The 24,436-nt window shown below is 37.1% G+C and overlaps 1 protein-coding gene across 3 annotated transcripts in view; it reads left to right on the top strand.

The window, feature by feature from the left end:
- The window catches only part of WFS1 (wolframin ER transmembrane glycoprotein), a 35,572-nt gene extending 13,451 nt beyond the window's left edge, over window positions 1-22,121 (top strand). For 2 of the 3 annotated variants that reach the window (XM_072862141.1, XM_072862140.1), the window contains exons 3-8: window positions 7,877-7,959; window positions 11,904-12,048; window positions 12,909-13,079; window positions 13,725-13,805; window positions 17,634-17,779; window positions 19,418-22,121. In XM_072862141.1, coding sequence (XP_072718242.1) covers window positions 7,877-7,959; window positions 11,904-12,048; window positions 12,909-13,079; window positions 13,725-13,805; window positions 17,634-17,779; window positions 19,418-21,226 — 2,435 coding nt within the window. In that variant the 3' untranslated portion in view covers window positions 21,227-22,121. The remainder of the gene's footprint in view (window positions 1-7,876; window positions 7,960-11,903; window positions 12,049-12,908; window positions 13,080-13,724; window positions 13,806-17,633; window positions 17,780-19,417) is intronic. The other variant, XM_072862139.1, reaches the window with a different exon arrangement.
- The last annotated feature ends 2,315 nt before the right edge of the window (window positions 22,122-24,436 follow it).

Below are 24,436 nucleotides of genomic sequence, written 5' to 3'. Positions count from 1 at the left end.
TAGTCTCTCTGTTTACCTTCTCCATTTTGCAAATTCTTCATATGTCTAGTGTCATTCTCATCAGTTTTCTCCCCAGATTAAAAAGCCTCAGGGCTTTTTAATAGTGTCTGACTAGCACTTGAGCTGGTTTTTTGCATAAAACTGTTTCAACTCCAAGGTTTTATTCTGAGTGGTAGTAGTTCAGAGCTTATTGCTGCGTGTACAATGATAAGGTGTCGTCTTGTTTTGCATTTAGTACGTTTCTTCTGGCCTTCTATCACTTAAGCAGTCATGAAATCCTTCTGGAGGTTTTGTTTGGGTTTTGTGGGTGTTTTTTTGCAGTAATTGCTTCTGAGGCGTTTTTTTGGCCTGAATAACACAGAATCGTCAATAGACTTTGTCAACTCCCTGTTAGCCCTCTTTTTATTTTTCATTCACATATAAATGCATTGAATGATATAGGCCTTCTTGTATATCCCTGCATGTCTAAACTGATAATCTTTCCCCTGGGAGAAAGTGAGCTGTGTATTTCTATTCTTTTTTATTTTTTAATCTCTTACTTACCCATGTAACAGTCTACATTCTAATTTGTTTAGAGGACTTCTGTGAGAAGCCTTACTCACTGCCTTTGGAGATAGAAATATGAGCTGGATCTGCCTGTTCTCCAACCCTTTGACTCCTTCAGGGACGTATTATGTCGAGGCTTCTTACACAAGATCAGCTGATTTTACCTAGTATATCTTTTTTTGCCCCCTCCACAGGCTTATGATTTTTTTTTTTCCTTCTATGTATTTGCCTTGTATGGATATCGGATTTAGTGGTCTGTTATCATGGATCTCTCTGGTATCGTACTTGCAGATTTCCATTTCTCAGTTTTAAGTGAGAGGCTATGCGCTGCAGTAGATAGTTCAATAGAACACTTGGATAAACAACTAAGAGAAACTACAGTTTTAAAAACAATTAAAAGGAATCATAGCTTCTTTTTAAAAGAAGATGTTTGACACTGCTGCACAGGATCTTCTCAATGCTATTCCCAGGCAGGAAAAAACCCCCATATTTTAGTAGATCTATTTTACTGCAGCCTTCTGTTTTGCAAAACTCAATTGCCCTTGAACTGTCTGTAGGCCTCATAATCTGCTAAGCGTGCTGCTCCTTGTGTGCTTGAAAAAGGCATAAAATGCAGTAACAGATTCTGCATTGAGTTGTTCTCCAGATCTTTCTCTCTTGATCTATCATGGTGTATGTTTTAAATTCATTGTTTTTTCTATTTTTCTTTGTTTTGGCATGACCTTAGCTTTACAAGGATGCATTCTTATTTCTAGGAAGTAACTTTCTCCTCCTCTCTTTTCCCGTTTGCTTTTAAATGCGACTAGCAGATTTTTTGCTTCTGGTACCCACTCCTGTCTGGGTACTAAATCTAAGTTGCTGTTACAGAGTGGGTCACTAACTTCTTAAACTAGGTTCTGTGCACTGCTCAATTAGAAGCAAAAATTGTGTTCTGTCTTTGGGTTTCTCTGATTAGTTACTTCATGAAATTATTTATTAAATGTATCTGAAATCTTATCTTGATATCATTCTTGAATACGATACTTTCTGGGAGCTAGTTGAGGTCATTATTACTGTTTTCTGGCCTTTTTGCTGCTCTTACTTTTCTCAGTGTGTCTTAGTTGTGTTTATTCAAACAGAAGATCAAGGAAACTGCATTTAAAATGCTGTATTTAAAAAACGCTAAAATATGCAAGATCACGTGTGAGATTGATTACTTATTGTTGCTTGGCCCACTTTGCTGGGTCACCTTGATAGCAATTTTAATTTGTGGCAACTGTCAGATCTTCTCATGAAATGGTAAAAATGTTTATGTACTTTTCTAGGTGTGTATTCAGTGAGCTTGGAAGTGTTACCACTGGCTAGGACTGAACATACCAGATGTATTGTGCGTACACTTAACTCTTCCTGACTATTTTCAGTCACTTCGGGAACACTTGCTCTACTAATAAAATGGGAAGGCCAATCCAGAAATCTTGTTTCGTATCTTGTCACCTCAAATCCTTTATTCTCCCCAACACATGGGTTTTTTGTCCTCCTCCTGCATGTCCCTGTCACTTTTCTGAGCCCAAATGAATGCTTGTAGTCGTGATCATATAAAGTGTGTATGCCATACAGGTTTCCTTCATACTCTTAGTGTGGGTGTTGCTTAATGCATTAATCTTTTGTTCGGTAGAGTTTCCACGCAGCTTTAATACTCACTTGTAAAACCTGTAATTTCTTTTAAACTTATATATTTCAAATGAATACTTTGTTTTCATTATTGCTTCCTGTCTGAGAAACTGCTTTCAGTTTTGCTTTTATCCTGTTCTCATTAGGTTTCCACTCTTCAAAGCACTTGGAAGTGCACGGCTTGCGTTTGTGTAAAAAATGATTTATTGTGTATGATAACATACCTGTCTTGGGGCTGACGCCCAATAACTGCATGAACAAATAAGATCTTAAGCTCAAAAGGCATAAGAGATTCTGATCCTTTAAAATACCAATTTTTCGCTTTGGTATTCCTTGTTCATGGTCTTTCTCCTCCTGTTTTATCTGGAATTCAGATGCTCTAGCTGTGACCTAAGAAGAAATAGCTGTGTGCACCTGGCCAGGGGGTGATAATAGCAGGCAAGGTGCTAAAACTCCCTTGTTCTGGGTAAATCCACTCTGCTGAGAGCTTTAATGCATTTGTGTTGGTAGGAAAGTAAATCAACAAACACTTTTATTATTCAACATGCACTTTATTGACTCTTTCTGCATGAAAAAAACTTTAATAGATTTTTTTTTTTTTGAAGGAAGGGAGTGATTCCTAGCAGTTAGAAGAGCACTTAGAAAATTGAGGTTGTTTTATGTGATGGAAGTGTGTGTATGATCCACTCTGTATGTATACATACAACTAAAAATCTTCCCTTATGTGAAATGAGTATTATTTATATGCCTTTTAAATATTTTAGAATTAATGAATGGAGGTGTCATACACAGTGTAATTTAAAATGCTATTTTTCTTGAAACAATGTTTGTATAAAGTGTGTGTAAAACACTTTGCTAAATACATTGTCAGACACTTCGCAACAAGTCAACCCAACTACAGTGATGCACATATGGTGTGTTTCAGTTGTATATGTTAAGGGTATTAGGTTGAGAATCTATTGCATCCATCATTGATTTGTGCTAGAATACTGGGGAGGAAATCTTATGACAACCACGGCATAATCTGGTTGTCTATAAAATCTTTTGCATTGAAAAGATTTCTTGTCTAGGTTGTGTAAGTCCATTCTTCAAAACCTTGTATGAATGTTGAAGAGTTTGTTGGGTTTTAATCCTTGGTGTAGTCCAAAGATGAGGCTTATACGTGTTATTTAATCAATGATGGTATCTTCCTTTTGTGACTTAAAAATTTTAAGCACTGATATCTTGCAATCTCACTTGGACTAATCCCCTACTATGGATTAACAGCCTTTTTGTCAATTTAATTGCTAAATTTCAGTGATAAGGGACAATAATTGCATCCTAACATAGTATTGCATAGTATTCTTTAAAAAAACTGAAATGTTTCCTTTTGCAACATTTCCTGTTTCTGGTCAAAACTTAACAGAAACAATAAAAATGCCTGCCTATGCTGAAATGAATGCTCAATTTCCATTTAAGCCTATAACAGCAAAGCTGGAATCTTAGTTTATGTAGTCAGTGTGCCAAGTAATGTGTAAAATTTCAGAAAGTAAATAGTAGCCTTTAGTTTTCATCAGCCTGTTTACAACCTACCTATATAAACAGCTGTGTCTAAACTTCTATATTCTGAGTATTTTTCCTGGAGTTGTAAAACATACTTTTTACTAGTAAACAGAAATGACTTTAGTAATGGTTTGATAGCACCTTTTGAAGTCTATCAGCTAATAATACACAGTTATAACTTACTCTTCCAAATGCTGTACGTGACTGTGAAAGGCATACAGGTCTTTATCAATTTTATTGTATTGAGTCTTTTTTAATAAGTGTTTTAATAAAATAGGTTTTAAGTGCCAGCTTTAACCTGTTAAATGAAAAGCCTGAATTTCAAAAGTGGATGTTTCTTTAGCCCTTTTAGAGGTTTAAATGCTTTCTGTGGTATGAGGACATAAACACAGCAGACTCAGAACTACATCTGCTTCATCCTTTGCAGATCAAATAATTTTTTCCACTTTTTTTTTTTGAGTGGAACTGAGAAAATTAAAGGATACTATATCATTTCATATCTTAAGCTTAAAAGTTAATCAGACAGAATAATAAAAATAAAACACTAACATTTTATTAATAATGTCATTGTTCCGGTATCCACTGAATAATTTGTGTTGAGTGACCTGTCTCTGTGAAGGCAGAATTAACTAAATTGGGAACTGAACCACAGAGCAGCCTGATGATGAACTAAGGTTTACACAGGGTCTTGGTGGCAGAGTAGGAACTACAGCCAAATATTAAGTACTTATTTGTACTTAAGTACAAATATTAACCACGCTTTCATGTCCCTGTCCTGTCTTAATTTTTCTGATATGAATGCTACGTGCCACCTAAAACTTATGTGCTTTCACTTGCCTGCTTTCATTTGAATGACTGTGGTGCTTGTGAACCTTGAATAACTGATAGACTTCATTGGCTTATATAAATGCACCTGACACACAACAGCTAGTGAAGTCTATTTTAATTGTCATATAAGATACATGAAGTATTGTAAGATGAATGTTCCTCTTTTCTGGAAGTTTTTATATTCAAGACAGAGTAAAATTTGACATTAAAAAGACATGAGTTTTTAGCAAAGCTGGAAAATAAAAGCTTCTGCTGACAGCATTTCCATTGCAGTACTCTTATGTGGGAGGAGTACACATCGAGACATTTTTCTGACTAAAAACACGCTTAAGAACAAGGGTGGCAAGTTATAGATCACCACTTTTTATGGTATTTTTATGGTGGGTGCGTTTACTCTTGTATAGTATTTGTTCTAGTGTTGAGCTGAATTTAAAGAAAGTGTGTGGTGTCCACCCCTGTTCCAAAACACATTTTGACTGTGTTTTGGACCTTTTACCTTCAGAGACTGACCTAAATACTTTATGAGAAAGTAAATTGATATGGCAGCCACGAAACTTGAGTCGTTCGTGCTTTATCTTTTTACTTATCCTCTTGCTTATCCTTTAAGCAAAGGAAAAATATTGCTAGTTATGGGAACACTATGATACTAAGCTGTTCTAAATTTGATCTCCAACACTCCACAACCTGCTCTTCCCGCCCTTGCCCTACAACTACAGAACCAACCTACAGGCATAATTTTAATTAACTATATTTTATTTATATTTATAGGTCACATGTGAGAGTACATAGAAGTGATAACTGGGTGGGAGGGATTGGGCAGTAGGTTGAAAATAACAGCAGAAAGAGTTTCTTTCTCCTGGCAGTCAGCTCTGTTAGAACAAACATTTCACAAGTTTGCTGCAGTACCAGCATGTTTTGTTTTTCTTTTCTCAGTGAAGGTGGTAGTTAGACCATAAGGCTGCACATTTTTAATTTTTCTTTTTTCTTTTATTTTTCTACCATCTTCACGAAGAACATTATTTCCATGTCAATCTGCAATGTGATTATAATAAAGTAACTATATCCTGGTGTTGAAGAAGCAAAGTGGGAATGCTTTACAGCTTTCTGTTGTAATGCATTCTTATCTAACAAACATTCATCTGAGCCAGAGATGGACGGGGTCAGAGCCATGCCATGCTCCTATGGGTGGCAAGTAGAGCAGGAGAGAAAGGAAACAGTTTTGCCTGTATAAGCTGCCAGAGAACCCCTCTTTGTATTAGGGATTATATCAGTTTAGCAAACTGCTTTCTGTAGGTTGCTTTTTTGTGTGTGTAAATTCCACTTAATTATTGAACACTAACTTCTGAATGGTGCCTCCTGTATTGGTTTATTCAGAGTATACTGAAATATTTGTGGTGGTCTCACCTTGACATGTAGAAAAGCCTGAACAGAAAAAAAAATCCATAGCCAAGACTTGCTGCTGAAATTTTGATGCCAAAGAAGTTAATGGATGTGAAAGCACAGGAAGAAACAGAAAAGTACTGCCTTTTCATTTGCGTGGGGTAGATGGATGAATATTATGTTTCTTTCAAACAATGTGCTCTTTCCTTTAACTTCTTGTTTATTGTAAGCAGAAACCCCCTGAGTGATGTCTGTTGGTGCGAGTGGTGCCATCTGGAAAACAGGCTTCTGACTTGTTTAGAGTTCAGTCCTGTTGGTTATATACCAGAGCAAGGAGATTAAGTGGTTAATTTTGCTAGGATGGTGTTTGCCTATTTTACAATAATATTTTTACAGCTTTCTGGAGTACTAAATGAAAATTATTTTTCATTATGTGCCTTGTTTAGCCAGACAACATGTTATAATCTGGCATTAGTATTTTTTCCAAGTGGAGCTTGGCAGACAAAACTGTTGCATGGTGAAGGAGAAAACTTACTTTATGGTTTGCTCTTGTTAAAATACATCCATTTTAATGAAAGCGTTGGCTTGTAGCCTGTTCTTGTTTGGAAGTAGTCCCAGTACCGGGGATGTTAAAGAATGTAAGTAGCCCTGTTCTTTGGGAGATTATTTGGAATCAGGTTTATTTCTTCCTTCCTCCCACCTTTTGAAAAAGAGCTGATAATAAATGGCACCTCGGCTAGCAGGGCTGCTTACCAGCTTCTCGTATTATTGCTGCCCAAATTAGGTAGAGGATGAAATCTGTAACTTTGAGCGGATGCCAGAAAGCTTCTCTCAGTAGGTCTCCTATGTTGGGAAATTTTGCTTCCTAACTGTACTTTCTCATGCTGTCTGTGCCCTCAGTACATAGCTACCAAGCGTCACAGTGTGTTCAGTGACCATGCGGGGTAATGTGGTACGTATGGGTCAAGCTTTGGCACTTACTGTTGAGTTTGGATCTTCCTTTCTAACTACGGGTTTAGGTTGGCTGGTAAAACTGTTATTCTAAATCAGTGGTTGTTGTCCTTCCTTACACTTACCCAACTTAAAGCACATAAGTTGTATTGATTTTTCTCTAAAATTTTTCCAAACTAATTCATGATAAATCTTCTCATAAGAAGTAGCAGTTCTGGCCTTTGTCAGCTTTTCCATTAAACTTATTATTCATTCATCAAGTAGCACGCAGCGTGACATTATTTACAAACACTGGATGTCAGATAAAGCTCTCAAGATTTTATCTTTGATTGACTGGTGGAGCAATATGATGCTTTTAAGAAAAAAAATGTTTAACTTTGTATGTGTACAGTAGATAGGAAAGGAGAAAAAATTAGGTGCCAGTGTGGAGCTGGACACAAAATAGTGAGGTTTATAAGGTGTAATCGTTGCTAGTTTCTGTGTGCTCCAGAGACTGAGGAGCTGAGCTTTCAAATATACTGGACATGTTTTAAAGGCTGGTTAATTTTTCAAAACTCTTGAAAAGGCTTCACTACTAAATAAAGAGGCTGCCAGGTGAAAGACTGAAGTGCTATCAAGAGTAAGAATAGCAATAGTATGAAAGCTGATCCATACTACATGTTCCACATGTGCTCATATTTATCATAATGAATATTCTTCTATTGAGAAATTAATCCTTTGGAAGTAAATGAGAAACCATAAACTGCATGTGTCATCCTGTGTGAGGTACCAAATAACAAGTAATGGTAAATACGCTGAGGTACAACACTGAGATGGAGTGTAAATATTGTAAGGAGTAAACTTCCACTGTTCTTGCAAAACACTCATGTTGGATTTTTTATATATAATCCTTTAATTCTTCAACCACATATAGCAATGATTTATAAAATACTTTCAAATATTGCTAGTAAACCGTTTTCTTTATCAAATTAATTTATAGAGGGCATGAAGGAAGAACCTGAAGTGCTCTTTGAGGAACTGCTTGAGAGGGCCAAAGCTGGAGAACCAAAAGCACAAACGGAGGTAACTTTATATGCTCTTTGTCCAGTCTTGTTTGCTCTTAATCTCTTAATTCCAAAAATAGCACTGTCTGCTGTAGAACTATTATCTCTTCTCTAGTTGAACTGTATCTGTTTTGATCTTAAGCTATTCAAAGAAAGGTGATGCCAGATGGTTTCTCCGCCTTGAGAAATGCTGCTTGCTTGGGAGTGTTACTGGCTTCAGGTCCAACTCTTGAGTAAGCCTTTAGGATGCATATGGAAACAGGGAGGGTAGACTGAGGGCATGGAGAAGGTACAGAACTGCTTTTGCTTTTTTTTAAAAGCATCTGCCAGAGTTACTTGTGGAGGTGTGCAGATGGGGACTGTTAAATGCTGTTGGTTCAGCGCTGCCCTATGTACAAAGATACCAGGACTCTTAGGCTGGACTCTGTGGAAGAAACTGCCATTGAGGTGCTTTAACAGGAACAGAGGTTGGTTGATGTTTTGCTCTTATACCATTTCTCTGTTGAATTAACACATTTTAGAAAAGAAGCCCCTCCTTTTTTACTGAAATTAGCTATGTTTAGTTGTGTAATGGCAGATATAATTGAATTAATAACGACAGTTCTGTCCCTGTATGTGTTGGCACTTTAGATGTCCCTCAGGTTTTAGAAAAATTGTAGCAGTTTTCCACTGCGTTCCATTGTCTGGTGTATCGGTCTAGTATAAATAGCTTAAAATTGTTCAGAAAGGTTTTAATTTGTGTTTAACTTGGTTGGTGTTGTACTTGAGCATTCTTTCTCAGCTTCAGCTTTGATGGTAAAAGGGAGTGGTTATGGTCTCCTACATGCTTGTTGGTGATTTGGGTTTTTCCCCAAGGATCACTCTTTTTGCAAATAAAAATAAGGTGGGGATGGGAAAGAAATCCTTTTAAAGCTAGTAAAAAAAATATGGCAATGCCAGGCTCGCTCCCCACTCCATCTCAACTTGTTTGAGGGGCAGGCTGTCCTTGGAGTTGTAACCTGAGACAGTAACAAATTCCTCACCTTTAAAACAGCTGGTGGCTTTGTGGAGATGAAGCTTGAGCTTTGAGGGAATCGCTGCTGTAAAATCCATGTTTTGGCTCTATTCCTCCACACAAAAGAAAGCAAACCCCATAAATATTCTTTCAGGATATAACTTCCAGTTAAGTAAGAAATACCTTATGTAATCTAAGCCTATGATGTGTGCAGTTGTATGTATATAAATAATAATTTTTTTATCCTTCTCAATTCATTCCACCTTCACTCCCTTCCTTTAGCTCTTTAACTGTGTACACTTTCTATTCCCACACAATAATAGGATTCCTGTCGTCAAGAGATCCAGCATACAATTTTGCTTCAATATACACTCAGGATGAAGTGACTGCCTGAAAAGGAACCCCAAATACAGTCATTTCTTTTCTATGCAATCAAACTTCTTGTGACTTGTGGAGAGGGAATTAACTTTTAATTTTTAAAACCCTAAAAAAATATATTTATTCTCTATTGTTGGATACATCCCTTTAGAATCAGTTAGAAAAATCTGGTTTTATTTCTTAACTTGTAAGAGTACGACTGAGAAGCTGAGATGGCACTGTTGTGCTGTGTGCTAATAATTACAAAGTCAAACACAAGAAATCACTCAGTTCACTGGCTTGTAGTTATTACTATGAGTTTATTCAAAAATAACCCTGTAATGACTATGGAAATAAATGCACTCTGAGTTGCTGTCAACCTGTATTACCGTAGCTTTATGTAATTTCTTTATTGAGAAATAACTGTACAGCAATTATGTAAATGAGACACCCACAGCTGGAATTCAGTAACAGAGAAAAGGCAGCTCTGTGTCTTTAATCGGAGGATGTCTGCAAGGGGACTGCTTGACATAACTGCCTCAGTTAGCAAAGCCCACAGGTGAGAGCAACCTTTGGAGAAGTACAGTATGAAGATCTGTATTAAGCCATTACCGACTATGACTTGGTTTCACAGTTTTAGCTCATGGGAAAGAGATAATCCCTGATTGCTTAAATGACAAATCTGAGGTTAACACCTTTTCCCATCAGTTCTTCCTCCTTTGATTGCTGCGGCCAGAGCTTTGCAGCCATCTTCAGGTGGTGCCGTGCAGGAGCTTTGCTATGGCAGTGAAAGGTGGCTGTTGCATGGGGCTTGTTCAGAGGTAGCTGGTAGACCTTCCAACAGTATTTCATGGAAAGCCTTGATGTTTGTTATGGGACTTGGAGGTGGGTTTTTTGCTACCAAAACTTTTAACACACACAAAAACTTGTAATTTTATAATCAAAATAAAGGGAAAATATTTTCTGGTTGCTCAGAGTTTGGGGTGGGTTCTATGCATTTTTTGGAGGGGGTAGGTGATTAAATCTTAATGCTGAACTTAAAAAAAAAAAAAAAAAAAAAAAAAAAAAAAACCAAAACAAACAACAACCAAAAAACCAACCCTCCCAAAAAACACACTACCCCCCCCCGTTTTCTGTCATAAAACAGGTGTTATGCTATCATTTTGCTTGTGCAGTAGCCGTGTGCAATATGACTAATTCCAAAATCTGCTTGTTTATGTTGCAATACAACTTTCTATGTTCAAGAGATCCTTATAAACTTAAGAGCTGCATCTACTACTCTTGAAGCTTTGTTCCAAATCTCAATGGCTATAAATACAAACATGCTCAAGAAACAGCTGTTCTTGTCAGAGAATGTTATTTACCATGTAACTTGTTCAAGCAATAACTTGTTCAAGCAATTCCTTTCTGAAATAAATAGCTGAAGGTACATCTGCAGCTGGGTGATAAATTACCAGGCAATTCCTGAAACTTTACTTTTTTTTTTTTTTTTTTTTTTCCTGTCTCATACACTCTTTTCTTGGTCTGCCACTGTATCTGTGCACTGCTTGTTGAACTCTGGTATGATGTTGTAATCATTGTAGGTATTTCTTTAGTTACCTTTAGTGGTAATACCAAAGGCAAAGTTTCAGAGAAACTGTCAAAGAGCTTTTTTTCAGCAGATAATACTGTGGACTTACGGAGCTATACTCTTAAGGTATTGCCTTAATTACTCCTGGAATGTAACTGAAGTAACGGTAGGGAGAGAGGGAGTGCAGTGAACCAAGCAAAAGCATTTCCCAGCTTCTCCGGGCATGCTGATAAGATGTCCAGTAGTTTTGGCCACTTTCTGCCATTTAACATTTTGTTGCCTTGTGGTATGATAAGCAGAAGTGTTTCATGCCATTGCATAAATATATTTACTAGTATATTGCCATATATTTGAATTTTATAGAAGGAAGAAAAAAGGTGATTATTTTTTTTTTCTTACCTGTAAAACAATAATACAGGCAACTGCTCTATAATTTCTATAATCCTAAATAGGATTTTTACAGGCTATATCACTGAAATTGCATGATGCTTAAGCAGTATTAGTTTTATTCTATTCAGTATTTAATCATGAGTTTGATTTAACCTTCAGTGGCTAAACTGCTATGAGTCGGGGATTTCACTGCTGAAGCCACCTTCTGTGTCAAGGCCCTTTGTCAGTAACTTAACTTCATCTGAATTTCTGAATGTCACAGGCACCAGGTTATTACACTTAATTTTTGTGTTTCTAAAATGAGGCCAGCAGTGTAGTCTGACCATTATTATAGGAGGAAAAGAATTCAAGAAAACTTTTAACACGGGGAGCTTTACCTGATCCTGCTAGATGCTTGAAGACCAATGGCAATGAATTAATTGACCTGGCCAAATGTGTTGCGATTCCTTCTTCCAGTTCTGGAAACTGATCTTCCTCTGCAGTGGATCGACTTACAGCTATGTTCTTTAGTGCTAGGAGCAAATGTTTTGACCTTTTGTTCAGAAAGAATTTATTCTAGCTGAGTTCCAGGGAGTAGGAGGAGAGGCAGACAGACAGAGAGAGTAGAGTATATTTCAGTAATGGAAGGAATTCTGTTCCCCACTTATTCTAGGTGGGGAAACACTTCTTAAGATTAGCAGAAGAGGAGGATGAAGAACTTAACAATTGTAGCGCGGTTGACTGGTTCATCCTTGCTGCTAAGCAAGGCCGAAGAGAAGCTGTCAAACTGTTGCGTAGATGCCTGGCAGACAGAAGAGGTATGGGTTCTCTGAGACTTTTTGCTTGCACTTCCTGCTTCATCTGGAATAATACTATATCCATTTTAACACTGAAAAGAGGGGTTAAAATACGATGGGAATATTCATGGCAAAATTATGTGAGTAGTTGCTGGCAGCATGTTCAAATAGGTAATTTTAAAAGCATTAATTACTGATACTGCTCATAAAAGCATTTATATTAATTATTTGCTTGAATTCCTTCAGGGAATTCATGCTCGTTCTTCCCCTTCCCACCTTTCATTGAAGCTTCTTTTCTTTGACCATGAAGGTCATATATAACCACACACCACCTACATATCTGCTGTTGTTTCATTCTTTTGCCCCTCTGCAACCTCTCTCCTAATTGGTCTTTTTCGCTGTCTTCTCCCACTTCAACATTCATATCTTCCTGCATGCTACTTCCCACGCTTGGAATGGTCTCCTCATCTGCCAACTATATGAATTCTTATTTAAAAAAATAAAAAAAAATAAAAAATTTTAAAAAAAATAAAAAAAAAAAAACCCCAAACCTTTCATTAAATTCATGCTGCCTTTTATGTGTCACATGCATATTCACACCACCTTTTGCCTGAACTGCTGTACTTAAAATTTGAAGCAAGACATAAGGATAATGCGTGTCTTGCGCAGTCTTTGAAGTACAGTTTAAACTTAAGCAATGTGATTAGATTTTGAGAAGCAATGGGCACAGAAGGGCATTTGAGTAGTTTACTTAGGTGGTCAAGATGTGAATGAAACTTGAGAAGTTTCAGACTAATCTGAGAAAAATAAATCGTGGACAAATCTGTAATTTCTGCATGGGTGTGGAATAATAGTATCTAATGTATTTTTCTTTTCTTGAGGCATCACTTCTGAGAACGAGCAAGAAGTGAAAAAATTATCATCTGAGACTGATTTGGAGAGAGCTGTGAGGAAAGCTGCCTTAGTCATGTATTGGAAATTAAACCCAAAAAAGAAGAAGCAATTAGCAGTTTCTGAACTACTGGAAAATGTTGGGCAAGTTGACAATGAAGGTTTGTTTATGAACTGATTTATGGTATTGATAGAATATATACTTACAGGCAGAATACAGCTAGAAACTTAAAGGGCTTTATAAACAATCAGGCATGAGATAAAAGTAAATGTATGATCTACTTAAGAAAAAGTAACAGTGTTAACAACTCTCTTTTAATAACTGTGTTCTCTGGACCAATAAAGTTAGTTCATAAAGGCCCGCCAGCTCTTGCTGTAGGTTGTGATTCGGTTAAGCACTCATACAAGTGACCAAACGTTAAAAATACCTTAATTCAACACTCACTGTCCTTGGAAAATAAGTCTTTTATGGCTTTGCTGTGTTTGACTTTTTTCCTTAACAGTCATCCTGATGATATCTTACTAGATATTTCAATTTACAAACCCAATCTTCAAGACACCTGGCTCACTCTGCCATTACAGCAGTATGTGTTAGCTATGTCAATGCTGTTCCCTTTTCTAATATAGTAATAGGAATATAGAAAGCTACATAGCCGCCACTTACCTGTTTATATGTGTATTTGTCCTTTCCTGACTTTGAAGAAATACCATTCTCCAGATATCGCAGCTTAAAGAACATTCCGGTTATTGTTTGATTGCTTTAATTGACTGCTTTAACTTTCCATAAACTTCTGTTATTGAACCAGATGGTGAGAAGCAACCTGGCCCAGTCCCAAAGTCGGTACAGAAGCAGAGAAGAATGCTGGAGCGATTAGTGAGCAGTGAATGTGAGTGCATGCTGCTGTTTTCAACCTTTGCCTGTGGTTTTGGTTTCTATTTTGTTTTGCTAAGCAATTTTGTGCTGCCAGAGTAAGAATATATAGCAAGTTTGGATTGCTATAAACTGATAGTGTCAATTTATTATATGTGCAAGGTAAATAACCAATCTGCATGTGAACTCACAGAAGACATCACCATTACAGTCAACTTGTTAGTGATTAGTGTACCAAGAGGAGTTTGCATGTCATTTGTTATATTTATATTCTTGCCCTTTCAGCACTTACCAGTCTATTCAGCAAAAAAATTTTTGCACTTTCAATATTTTTTTTTTAGTTCTAAACTGTAGTAAGCTTTCTGATTACAGTAAGGGAATTAATTATGCAACTATTTAATGCAGACAGATCCCTCATTCTGTTTGCCTTGCTTCTGTTTGCCATTCCCTTATAATTAATGTTTGTCTCTTCATATTTGTTCAAGATTGATATAGGAAAGATGCACCAAGATACCCCTTTCATAACTTAGGGGCAGCTTAGTTCATGTAGCGATGAGAATTAAACCACTCAACACACAGAGGGTCAGACTTGTAGACCCAAATCTTTGAATTTTATAAGGTATGGTGGGGGTGGGGGGTTGGATTTGAAATTAAGTTCTTCCTATCCCTGCATACCTAAGAAATGTTGCTGGGCCTTCAGGAGGAATTTCAAATTGTTAAATTAAGAAAAAGCATTATAAACGGTGCAGCATGTGTAGTTTTTCAAGAACATTATTTAACATAAGGTTCGATTAATCATTGTCAGGAAAATCTCATTTTCTTGAAATGCAGTAGGTCATATGAAATAGTTCATGTGCAATCTAGATCAGTTCTTGAAGAGCACTTTTAAATGTCACAAAGCATATTACTTGTATTAATACATCTGTAGTTGAGAATGTGCAACTAAAGCATCATATGGGGATTAGTGAGCCAAATCTGGGGGTTTGCAGGTTTAAATTCCCTGAAAGATTAGATTTACATTTCATTAGGTCAGTTTGGCCTTTACCTTCAAGGATTGTATTCATTACACAGGTGACTTCTGAAAATAACTTCCTAAGAAGAATGGAGTATTTCAGTTTTATGTTAACTTTCACAGAAGTAAAAGAGGAAGAGGGACATGTACCTGTGTATATAAGTGAAGGAGTAGGTGATGGGGAGAAATAGTATTTTGGAGACCAAGCTTGTGGTCCTATCAAAACTTCAGTGAGAGTAGGTCAGCTGTTCTTGTGACTTGTTTGCCGTTTCTGGAAAGCTAGAAATAGTCCTTCAAGGATAAGACTGTTGTATTTCATGGTCCGGTCATCATAACGTAATGCAGATGTATCTGGGTTCGTTGGACCTATGTTGCATTGGTGCTTAATGGATGACACTAGTGTTCTTTCCATCCCTTAGCTGAACTGGCACATGCTAATAGAGCGTGAGTGCAAAGCAAGTCACTTTGTTCTGGATTCTTCAGTAATTCAAAGAGTGTCAGAAAAGGAACTGGCAATTTTTTTTTTGAAGGCTTAAATGGCAGATAAAATAACAGGAGAGTAAATGAACCTACATGTAAGCGTAGGCAGAAATTGATGTGCATATTTTTCTTTTTCTACGGTGGATGGGGGAGGCAGGGGAATTTGTCATAACCAAATTGAAGAAAAAAATCTATGAATAATAAAGTAGAATCTACAACATACGCTTTTTATATCAATTTAAGAGACACTTGGGTGACAAAATACTAATAACGTTTAAAAACGAAAAGTTTTCATCAAACACTTAAAGTAGGAGTTAAGCTGTTACATCTTCTCTAGAGAGCTTTTATCTTTTCATGGATGAAAAAGACAGCTGTTCATCAAGACAGTAGATGCTCCAGCATCTACTCCTCTGATCCACTGAGTTTCTCCATTTATCTTGCCAGCAGGAGATTCTTCCTTCAGTTTTAGTACATTGACAATATTTGGAAGATACTTTTTAAGCCAGATATGTGTTTGCCAGATAAGTGATCTGGGGTATCCTTAATGGTGGTATAAACAGAAGATTAGAACTGACATTGTCAATGGACAGTTGTTGTGTGCCTGAGGGCATCCATGTCATTACATTTGATAGGCCATCTATACATAGTGAGTTAATAACTCCTTCCCTCTCTGGATATCCCATGGTCCTGTAAAAGTGCCGTTAAGGAATTTTTGTGAGGTTCTAACCATGTCTGCTTGCTGATTTCCACACCAAAAAGACTATCGTACCACTTTATATTTTGTCCCAATAGGACAATAAATTTAGATGGCACAACTGGTATTAGGCTTGATCTGAACCCCACCAAAGGCAGCTAAGGAGTCTCACTGATTTCTTTGTGCAAGCAATGTCGCCTTACAGCCTGTGAATGACAAGAATAGTTAGCAAAAATAAATCCTTTCTTGTTTCTTGGGAGGCATGCCAGATGGTATTTTGTGGGACATACGGGTTCATGCGATGAGGGAAAAAAAATAAAAAAAGTAAACATGCAAGCAAAAGCCAACATCCATGTTGTGAGATTAAAGCAAAGGATAGATTGTAAGCTGCTGTTTTTCTTCTGAGCTCTTTTAACACCCCTCTTCCTTTAACAGGTGTCTTGACACAAGTACTTTATTTTGTTCTGTATCTACAGTGTTTTCAATATTAAATTCTGATATATATAATTTCTATAAATGTAGCATTTTTTGTAAAATTAAAAATTAAGAGGCTCAAACCCACTAATCCTCCAATTTTAAATTTAGTGAAGCAGTTTGGTTTTCTGTCTCTTTAAAATCTTAAACTAGTATTAAGCAGGCCAGCTTTCATATCTTTGTATCAGCTGACTAGCTAAACTTACTGTGTAGGTGGTGTGTTACAGATTTTTGTCATTCAGAAGTCTTTCATATCTACAGCACTGTCATTTACTTTAGTGTATGGAAAAAAGTTGCTGTTAATTATCCTCCTTTACAAACGACATCAAGCTTGTCTACCACAGAAACTAGTTGATCCATGCTAATGTAAGGAACTGGCTGTGAAAAGAGTTTGAAGCACTGTATCAATCATCTTCTGTCTTGCAGCGTCCCTAGAGTTTTCAGAAGTAACCTCTTGCCTCCCTTCTACTCACAGGAGTGGATAAGGATCTTCCAGGGCAGAGTGATAAATTTTGTCTCTGTGTACAACTGAGCAAAGTATATTTTGTTGCTGGCTATCTGTTTTAGATCACAGTTGATAGAGTCTGGGGGAGGCCCTTTGTATAGCCACATAGCATGTTAAATTAATACACTAAGTAATCTATATTTAGTCTTGTAGATATCAATAATTGGGCATTTCCCATAATGATACGTCTGTAACTTCTGAACTCAGAAAAATGACTGTTAAATGCCAAATCAGAAGTCAGTTTTTCAGTTAATAATGTACAGCTAATTCATTACTGTTCCTGTACAATTGTTTTCTTTTCAATGTGGCTGCTAGTTAAAGATTTCTCTCAAGAAGTTACCAAAGATATAATAGCTTATGATTTAAAACTGTGTGACCTAATCCAGTAGTCTTTTTTCCTTGGAATAGGTGCAGATAAGCTCCTATTTACCGGTAAATAACTTAGCTGCTGGTCCGGAAAGATTTAGAGTAGTCATATATTGCTGGTACAAGCAGCTTGTCCTTTTCGGCACAGATCTCAGAACAAGTTGCAAGGTAAGCCTGTGTTATCAGTAGTTCAGTTTTTGAAGCCCAGAGTAAATCTTCTTTATTACCAGGAAAGAAAATTAATATTCCAACTCATAATCAATACAGTGTTGTAGTGATACTATTTACTCAAAGTCTTCATTTTATCTCTTAGCTAAAAAATTTATTGCTTTGGATGACTTCGTTGAAATTACCAAGAAGTACGCAAAGGGAATCATCCCATCTAACCTGATTATGCAGGAAGAGGAAGATGATGAATTGGCAGGGAAGGCTCCTGAAGAGTTACCCCTGCGACTGAAGGTAAAAAGGCAATAATGAACAAGTTGTGTTGAAGGGCTCTTAACTTACGCATTTCAGACAAGGCAGAGGTGACTTGCACTTGACTCTCAAAGCTGATGTTCAGTCTGTATAGGTCAGTACAAGAATTGTTGCTATAATTTCTTTTTGGACTTGACTTCATATATATGTTTACAGTTTCATATATATGAGTCATATATTTAAGAGAAAGGGATAATGGTTTTCTCTGGAAGAGGGCAATCTACGTTCATTACATCTCAGTGAGGATTTAAATGTTACTATCATAACTGCTGTATTTTTATTATAGATGTTATTATATGCTTCATATCTTTCTTATTTAAACAGGAGCAAGCAGGTGGGAAAAATTATCCATAGCCTTGAGGTGTGGAAAGGTTCTATTATGAAGGAATTCAAGAATAGTGCAACTTGCTGTTAGTGGGTTTCTATACCGATTTAAGGTGCATGCATTCAATACTGGTATAAATTTCAAGCAAGGTAGGGGGTTTCTAGCTGTTGACGTGAGAGTTTTTGTTGTAATTGTCATTTTGTTGTCCATTATCATATGGGGGGGGGGGGAGGTGTGAAAGGTATCTCTTTCCAGTCTTTTGAATAACTAATACTCTGAAAGAGATGCATTTACAAAGAAGAACAAGGATACCTTAGCTAATAAATAAGCTTATGCCCAAGACATTGTGTGTGTTGCCCCAGTTCATCACAAAGCATAGATCTTTGCTGAAGCCTTTCCTTTGAACTAATTAATACAGAAGCGTAAGTTCTGGGAAAACATAAAAACTATCTTTTTATGGGGGAAGGAGGATTGTTTGCAGCGTCTAATGTGCAGATGCAATATTTGAATGTGTTTGAAAAATCCTGTACCTCTTTATTGATCCTATGTAAAGCGTGTGGTTGGTCATAGGGAGAGGATTTGATCCAGCAGTTCCGCTGTTGTCTGATGACTGTGTTGGAAAATGCCATGTAAGATAGGTGGAATTTTAAGATACTGTTACTGTTGTGGAGTTAAAAGAACAGTTAACTGTTGTGGAGTTAAAAGAATCACTAAAGGTGTAGTAATTATAGTTATTTCTGCTGTTTACAAACCAGATTTTGACAGCTGCATCCCTAGATGCTTGGGAAGAATTGTTTTAAAGATAAACCACAGCTTTAAAGACTTCCTGTAAGTGCATATGAATCATATGCACTGTAGTGTATATGCATATCAGAATGTATAACAGTCCTTGCAGAACAGTGGCAGAGTTAAGTGCTTTAAAGCTACAGTACTCACAGCTCAAGTAACAAATTAAGATAGTACAGGACTGCAGCCATGTAGTTTATCTTCAGTATGAAGTTAGCGGAGCAGAATATTTGACTAGGAAGCCATTTAATTATATGTGTCAAAGGTAATGAAATACATCTTTCCTGAAATCAAAATCGCCTCTGAGCTTCCTCTGACTGAATTAATCAAAATAGAGTGAATAATCTCAGACAAAGTAATCTGATTTTATTGGCAACATTCATCTGAAATACAAATTTTTCATGTCAGCTGAGGTTAGAAAACTGACTGCTACTGCTTTAGCTAAGAATATCTGTGATGCAAAGATATAAAAGTGTTCATAAATAAAATGCTGCTTTCTCTCTTTCCAGGTTGTAAAATATCCGCTTCATGCCATTATGGAAATTAAAGAATACCTTATAGATATTGCGTCAAAGGCAGGAATGCATTGGCTGTCCACCATTGTTCCAACACACCATATCAATGCTCTCATCTTTTTCTTCATCATCAGTAATCTGACAATTGATTTTTTTGCCTTCATTATTCCATTAATCATATTCTATTTGTCCTTCATTTCTATGGTGATCTGCACACTGAAAGTTTTTCAGGACAGTAAGGCTTGGGAAAACTTCCGCACTTTGACTGACTTACTGCTTCGTTTTGAACCAAACCTAGATGTTGAGCAAGCTGAGGTGAACTTTGGTTGGAATCACTTAGAGCCATACATTTATTTTTTACTCTCAGTATTCTTTGTCATTTTTTCCTTCCCTATAGCAAGCAAAGACTGTATACCATGCTCAGAGTTAGCTACCATCTCAGTTTTCTTCACAGTGACAAGTTACATGAGTTTAAGCACATGTGCAGAACCTTACACACGGAGAGCGTTAATGACTGAGGTGGCAGCAGGTTGCTTATCCCTATTGCAGGTATTGCCTGGGAATTTTGGCTACTTGAAATTCTTAGGTAAAACCTTCTTTACTGTTCCTGTAGGCCATTTCTTTGTGATAAATGTAAGCATCCCATGCCTTCTGTTTTTGTACTTGTTCTATCTTTTCTTTAGAATGGCACAACTACGGAATTTTAAAGGCACCTACTGCTACCTGGTCCCATATCTGGTCTGCTTTATGTGGTGCGAACTCTCTGTGGTCATTCTGCGAGAGTCCTCTGGCATTGGGCTCGTTCGTGCATCAATCGGTTATTTTCTGTTTCTCTTTGCACTCCCAGTGCTCGGTGTAGGCATTGCATTGATGTGTCTTATCCATTTCATTAAGTGGTTTGTGTCTCTGGAGCTCATGAAAATTGTAGTGACTCTGGTTTTGTGTACTGTTCCTTTGCTTTTCCGATGGTGGACAAAAGTTAACTTCTCTGTAGTCGGCATGGTTAAATCCCTCACTCGAAGCTCAATTGTGAAACTCATTCTGGTGTGGATTACAGCTGTGGTGTTGTTCTGTTGGTTCTATGTGTATCGATCAGAGGGAATGAAGGTTTACAACTCTACCTTGACGTGGAATCAGTATGCTTTCCTCTGCGGACCCCGGTCATGGAAGGAGACTAACATGGCACGTACTCAGATTTTATGTAGTCACCTGGAAGGACACAGAGTGACGTGGACTGGGCGGTTCAAATATGTGCGCGTGACAGAAATCGACAATAGTGCAGAATCTGCAATAAATATGCTTCCACTTTTTATTGGCGATTGGATGAGATGCTTGTATGGTGAAACCTACCCTCTTTGTGACCCCAAAAATGTTACGCTGGAGGAGGAAGAATTGTGTCGTCTCAAGTACTTGACAAAGCATAACTGCCACATGAAAATGTTTGATCGGTACAAATTTGAAATAACTGTGGGCATGCCTTTCAGTAGCAAAAATGGAACCAAGTCTATAGAGGAGGATGATATAACCAAAGATATTGTGCTGAAGGCAAGCAATGAGTTTAAAAAAGTGTTGTTGAACTTGAGGCAAGGAAGTATAATTGAATTCAGCACAATTCTGGAGGGTCGTCTTGGCAGTAAATGGCCTGTCTTTGAACTGAAAGCAATCACTTGCTTGAATTGCATGTCTAAACTCTTACCTGCAGGGAGGCATGTGAAAATAGAGCATGACTGGAGGAGCACAGTGCATAAAGCCATTAAATTCGCTTTTGATTTTTTCTTCTTCCCATTCCTGTCAGCTGCATAATGAGCTCTCATATTGGTTCGGTGGTATCTTCAGTGTACGCTGTATTTACACTACCAAGGTTTGGCTTCCTAAAAGGTATAAAAAAAAAAACCAAACCCTTGCTGTAGCAATGCTCAAAATGTATGCTAATGTAGAGCATTGGTTGAGTTTTGTAAGTGTACACACTGTATCCTGACTTTAAACCCTGTATGACTGAAGTAATATATACTAGTTTAATATTATAAATGAATGCAGGGGATTGCTGCTGACTAATTGCATGGAGACTGTTTTGTCAAAATGGATATATATTTGCCTGTGATATGACACTAGATGCATTCACTTGCTCGATGTTAAAAGCACTTTAAATATTCACAACGTGCCCGTTTGTATTTTCACAGGTATGATTTAGAATAGGTAGCTGACAACAGCTTATGTTGCATATATTGCTTGTATTTATTTGGTGTTTTCTAGAAAAAAGTGATCTTATAGTCAGTACCTGGTGGTGATAGCTGCGTACAGAACTCATTGTTTCACTATTTGCCCAGAAGATAGTGACTTTAATGTTTTTTGAAAGAGCACATCATTTCACACCCCAGCAAGGTTGTAAAAAGTCCTCAAGCTTCCATTTTGCATTAAATATTCTGTACAAAATATGCTATTTGTTCTGATTTGGTTATGATAGCTACACGTGTGACACTAAGGTACAATCCATGCTGGTGTCTAAAGGACAAACACCAGAGATAATGCTGATATTGAGATGGTACCAGTAACGGACAAGCCAAAGCAACTGAAAATAGTACATAAAAGTCTACAGTGGAAGCTGAAATAATATGTTTGTTTAATGATTTGTATTGTGCAAATAAACATGAAATACAAACTTGAATTAAATGGGTACAACATTTGTTCATTATGCTTTGACATTGTGAGCAGTTGTTTATGTTGCACTGATAACAGCTTTCCCTGAAAAATACAGTTTAGAATGTTTGAAATGTTCTGGTGTGAGATACTTGCAGTTGTACTTCACGTTATTTCAAGCTAGCAGTAAAATCTGAGTACGCCAGGTAAAGTTTTTGTATCTGTGAAATCCAGACATGCTCCTTACCCCTGCTTTCATTGTGACTTACTACCTTTTTTAACCATTGGATGACTGTATTTCACAGATACATCACACTATTGCCCTGACTACTCTTCCACTGATGGTGCATTAGATCCTATTTGCCTTTGCATATCAGTCATCACTGGGGGGTTGGGGCGGGAGGGAGTGTAATCAGGGAAAACTCTTGATAGAGAAGGGGAGACTTTTGGGAAAATGAGGCATTTGGCTGCACTCCAACTATGAGCACCCTCTTGAACATCACCCTGGGCTGCAGTTGGGAAGAAGCCAAGGGCACCTACAGGCGTGCTGCCTAGTTCCCAGGCAGTGAGCCAAGCCTGACGTTGCAGAGCAGAAGCCTCCACCATCCAAAGCCATGTAGTCATGTTTGAGCCCGTCAGGAAATCTATGAAGTAGAGTCATGTCTTCTGGGTGCTTCTAGTTTTGAAAGCTATCAACCATCTCTGTGTTTCCACCTGGGTAAAAAGAAATGGTGTAAGGTAGCAGGTAAATGCAAGCTTTGACATAGTTTCACTTACCTGGTCCCATTTTAGCTGGAAATAAGCCAAACTTAGCCTTTTCTCCTCTTTTTGCTAGAACATCCATAGGCTCTTTTTAAATATCTAAACATTCTTCTTGGCTCTGAAATTTAAGCACAAAAGATGTAAGTTTTTTTCCTTTTTTTTTCCTTATATACACATAATTGGGAAACTTGTATTCTGTTTGTCAGGAGAAAAAAGGCAATAGTCTTGGTATTCAGAACTAATGTTAAAAATTCTTCTTTTTTTATCTTTTACACTTTGTAAGGATGTCAATTTACTGACTTACTGTGGTGCATTTTGAAGAAGTTATTACATATCCTGAAAAGGAAAAATTGACTGAAGTCAGATGTGGGAAGTGTTACAAGAGGAGGGAGAGTATTGTATTGAATTCTTTGGAAAGAGTTGCTTTGTAAGAGGAGACAAAAGGGTTAATTCAGGTACCTCAGTTCCATCTGTAACTTAATATCATTATGAGGCTTAACTCCAACAACTCTGAGACTTCTAGTTAAGCATTTTCTGAGGAAATTATTAGGGGACATTGGCATATAACTGTTATTACATTTGCAAACTTAGAATTATTAGCTAAAACTCTCCAGTCCCTCTGAGCGGGGGAAGCTCCTTCAAGGACATTGATACTGATACTGGTCAGATTCCAGGTTATACAATTCCCCTTTATGTGCTCATGTGAAAAACAACCCCTGAATTGGCTAGGTCCTGGGAAAAACAATTCATGTGCTCCATAGTGACAGGTTGATGTTGAATTTGTCAGATGATTCTTTCCAACAGAGATGGAAAGTTTTGAACGCTAGCACGTAGGAGGTCATTTTCCATGTGTTTTCAGCTCTTCTGTGTATCCAAAAAGGAAAGAGGAGGTAAATTTGAATTCAAGACCTTTAAATACTGCCCTTTAATGTCCAGTTCTCAAGCGTTCCTTCTTGATGCTTTTATGTTTTTCTGGAAAAAGAGGATACAGTAACATGATGGATAGGTACTCAATTTTCTTGTTGGTCTAGTGTTCAGTGTTCTGAAACCTTTAGCAAATGAATCTTTTCTTTCTAAATTGTATCTTAGCTGACAAGCACAAGATTGCTAATACTTAATAAGCAATTGCAATTCCAGGCAAGGTGTTTTTGCAAAAAGGGTGTTTCTATCTAATTCACATCTTTCAGGCAAACAGAGCACAAAATAACTTTGTTCCACTCATGTGTGCTACAGCTCTATGTTCCAAACTAGTCCATCTTCTAGACTGGAAAGGACAGAGACAGAATGTGGCAGCTGCTGTTAATTATTCAATTAATCCTACATTTATTATTTTCTTATTCAGTTTTGAAGACATGATGAATTATAAACAGTTCCAAAGATAGGTGCCCTTTCTCTAGGCTGATAATTCAATCTTTTGAATTAGTATTAATTAACTGAAGAGGAGGAGGAGGATATTACATGGCTATTGACATATCTAAATTAGGTTCAGCTGTTCTGCTGTAGGCTCAGCTTTAGCATTTAGAATATACAGAATTTAGGGTAAATATTCATTCTTTTAATTTCATCCTCAAAGTAACATGAAAGAGTACTGCTTGTTCTCCAAACTGGTACATT

This window comes from Ciconia boyciana, chromosome 5 (assembly GCF_034638445.1).
Source record: "Ciconia boyciana chromosome 5, ASM3463844v1, whole genome shotgun sequence".
In the NCBI taxonomy this organism is placed as follows: Eukaryota; Metazoa; Chordata; class Aves; order Ciconiiformes; family Ciconiidae; genus Ciconia; species Ciconia boyciana.
The sequence above is the reverse complement of the archived record's forward strand: the minus strand, read 5'-3'. Positions and strand labels throughout refer to the sequence as shown.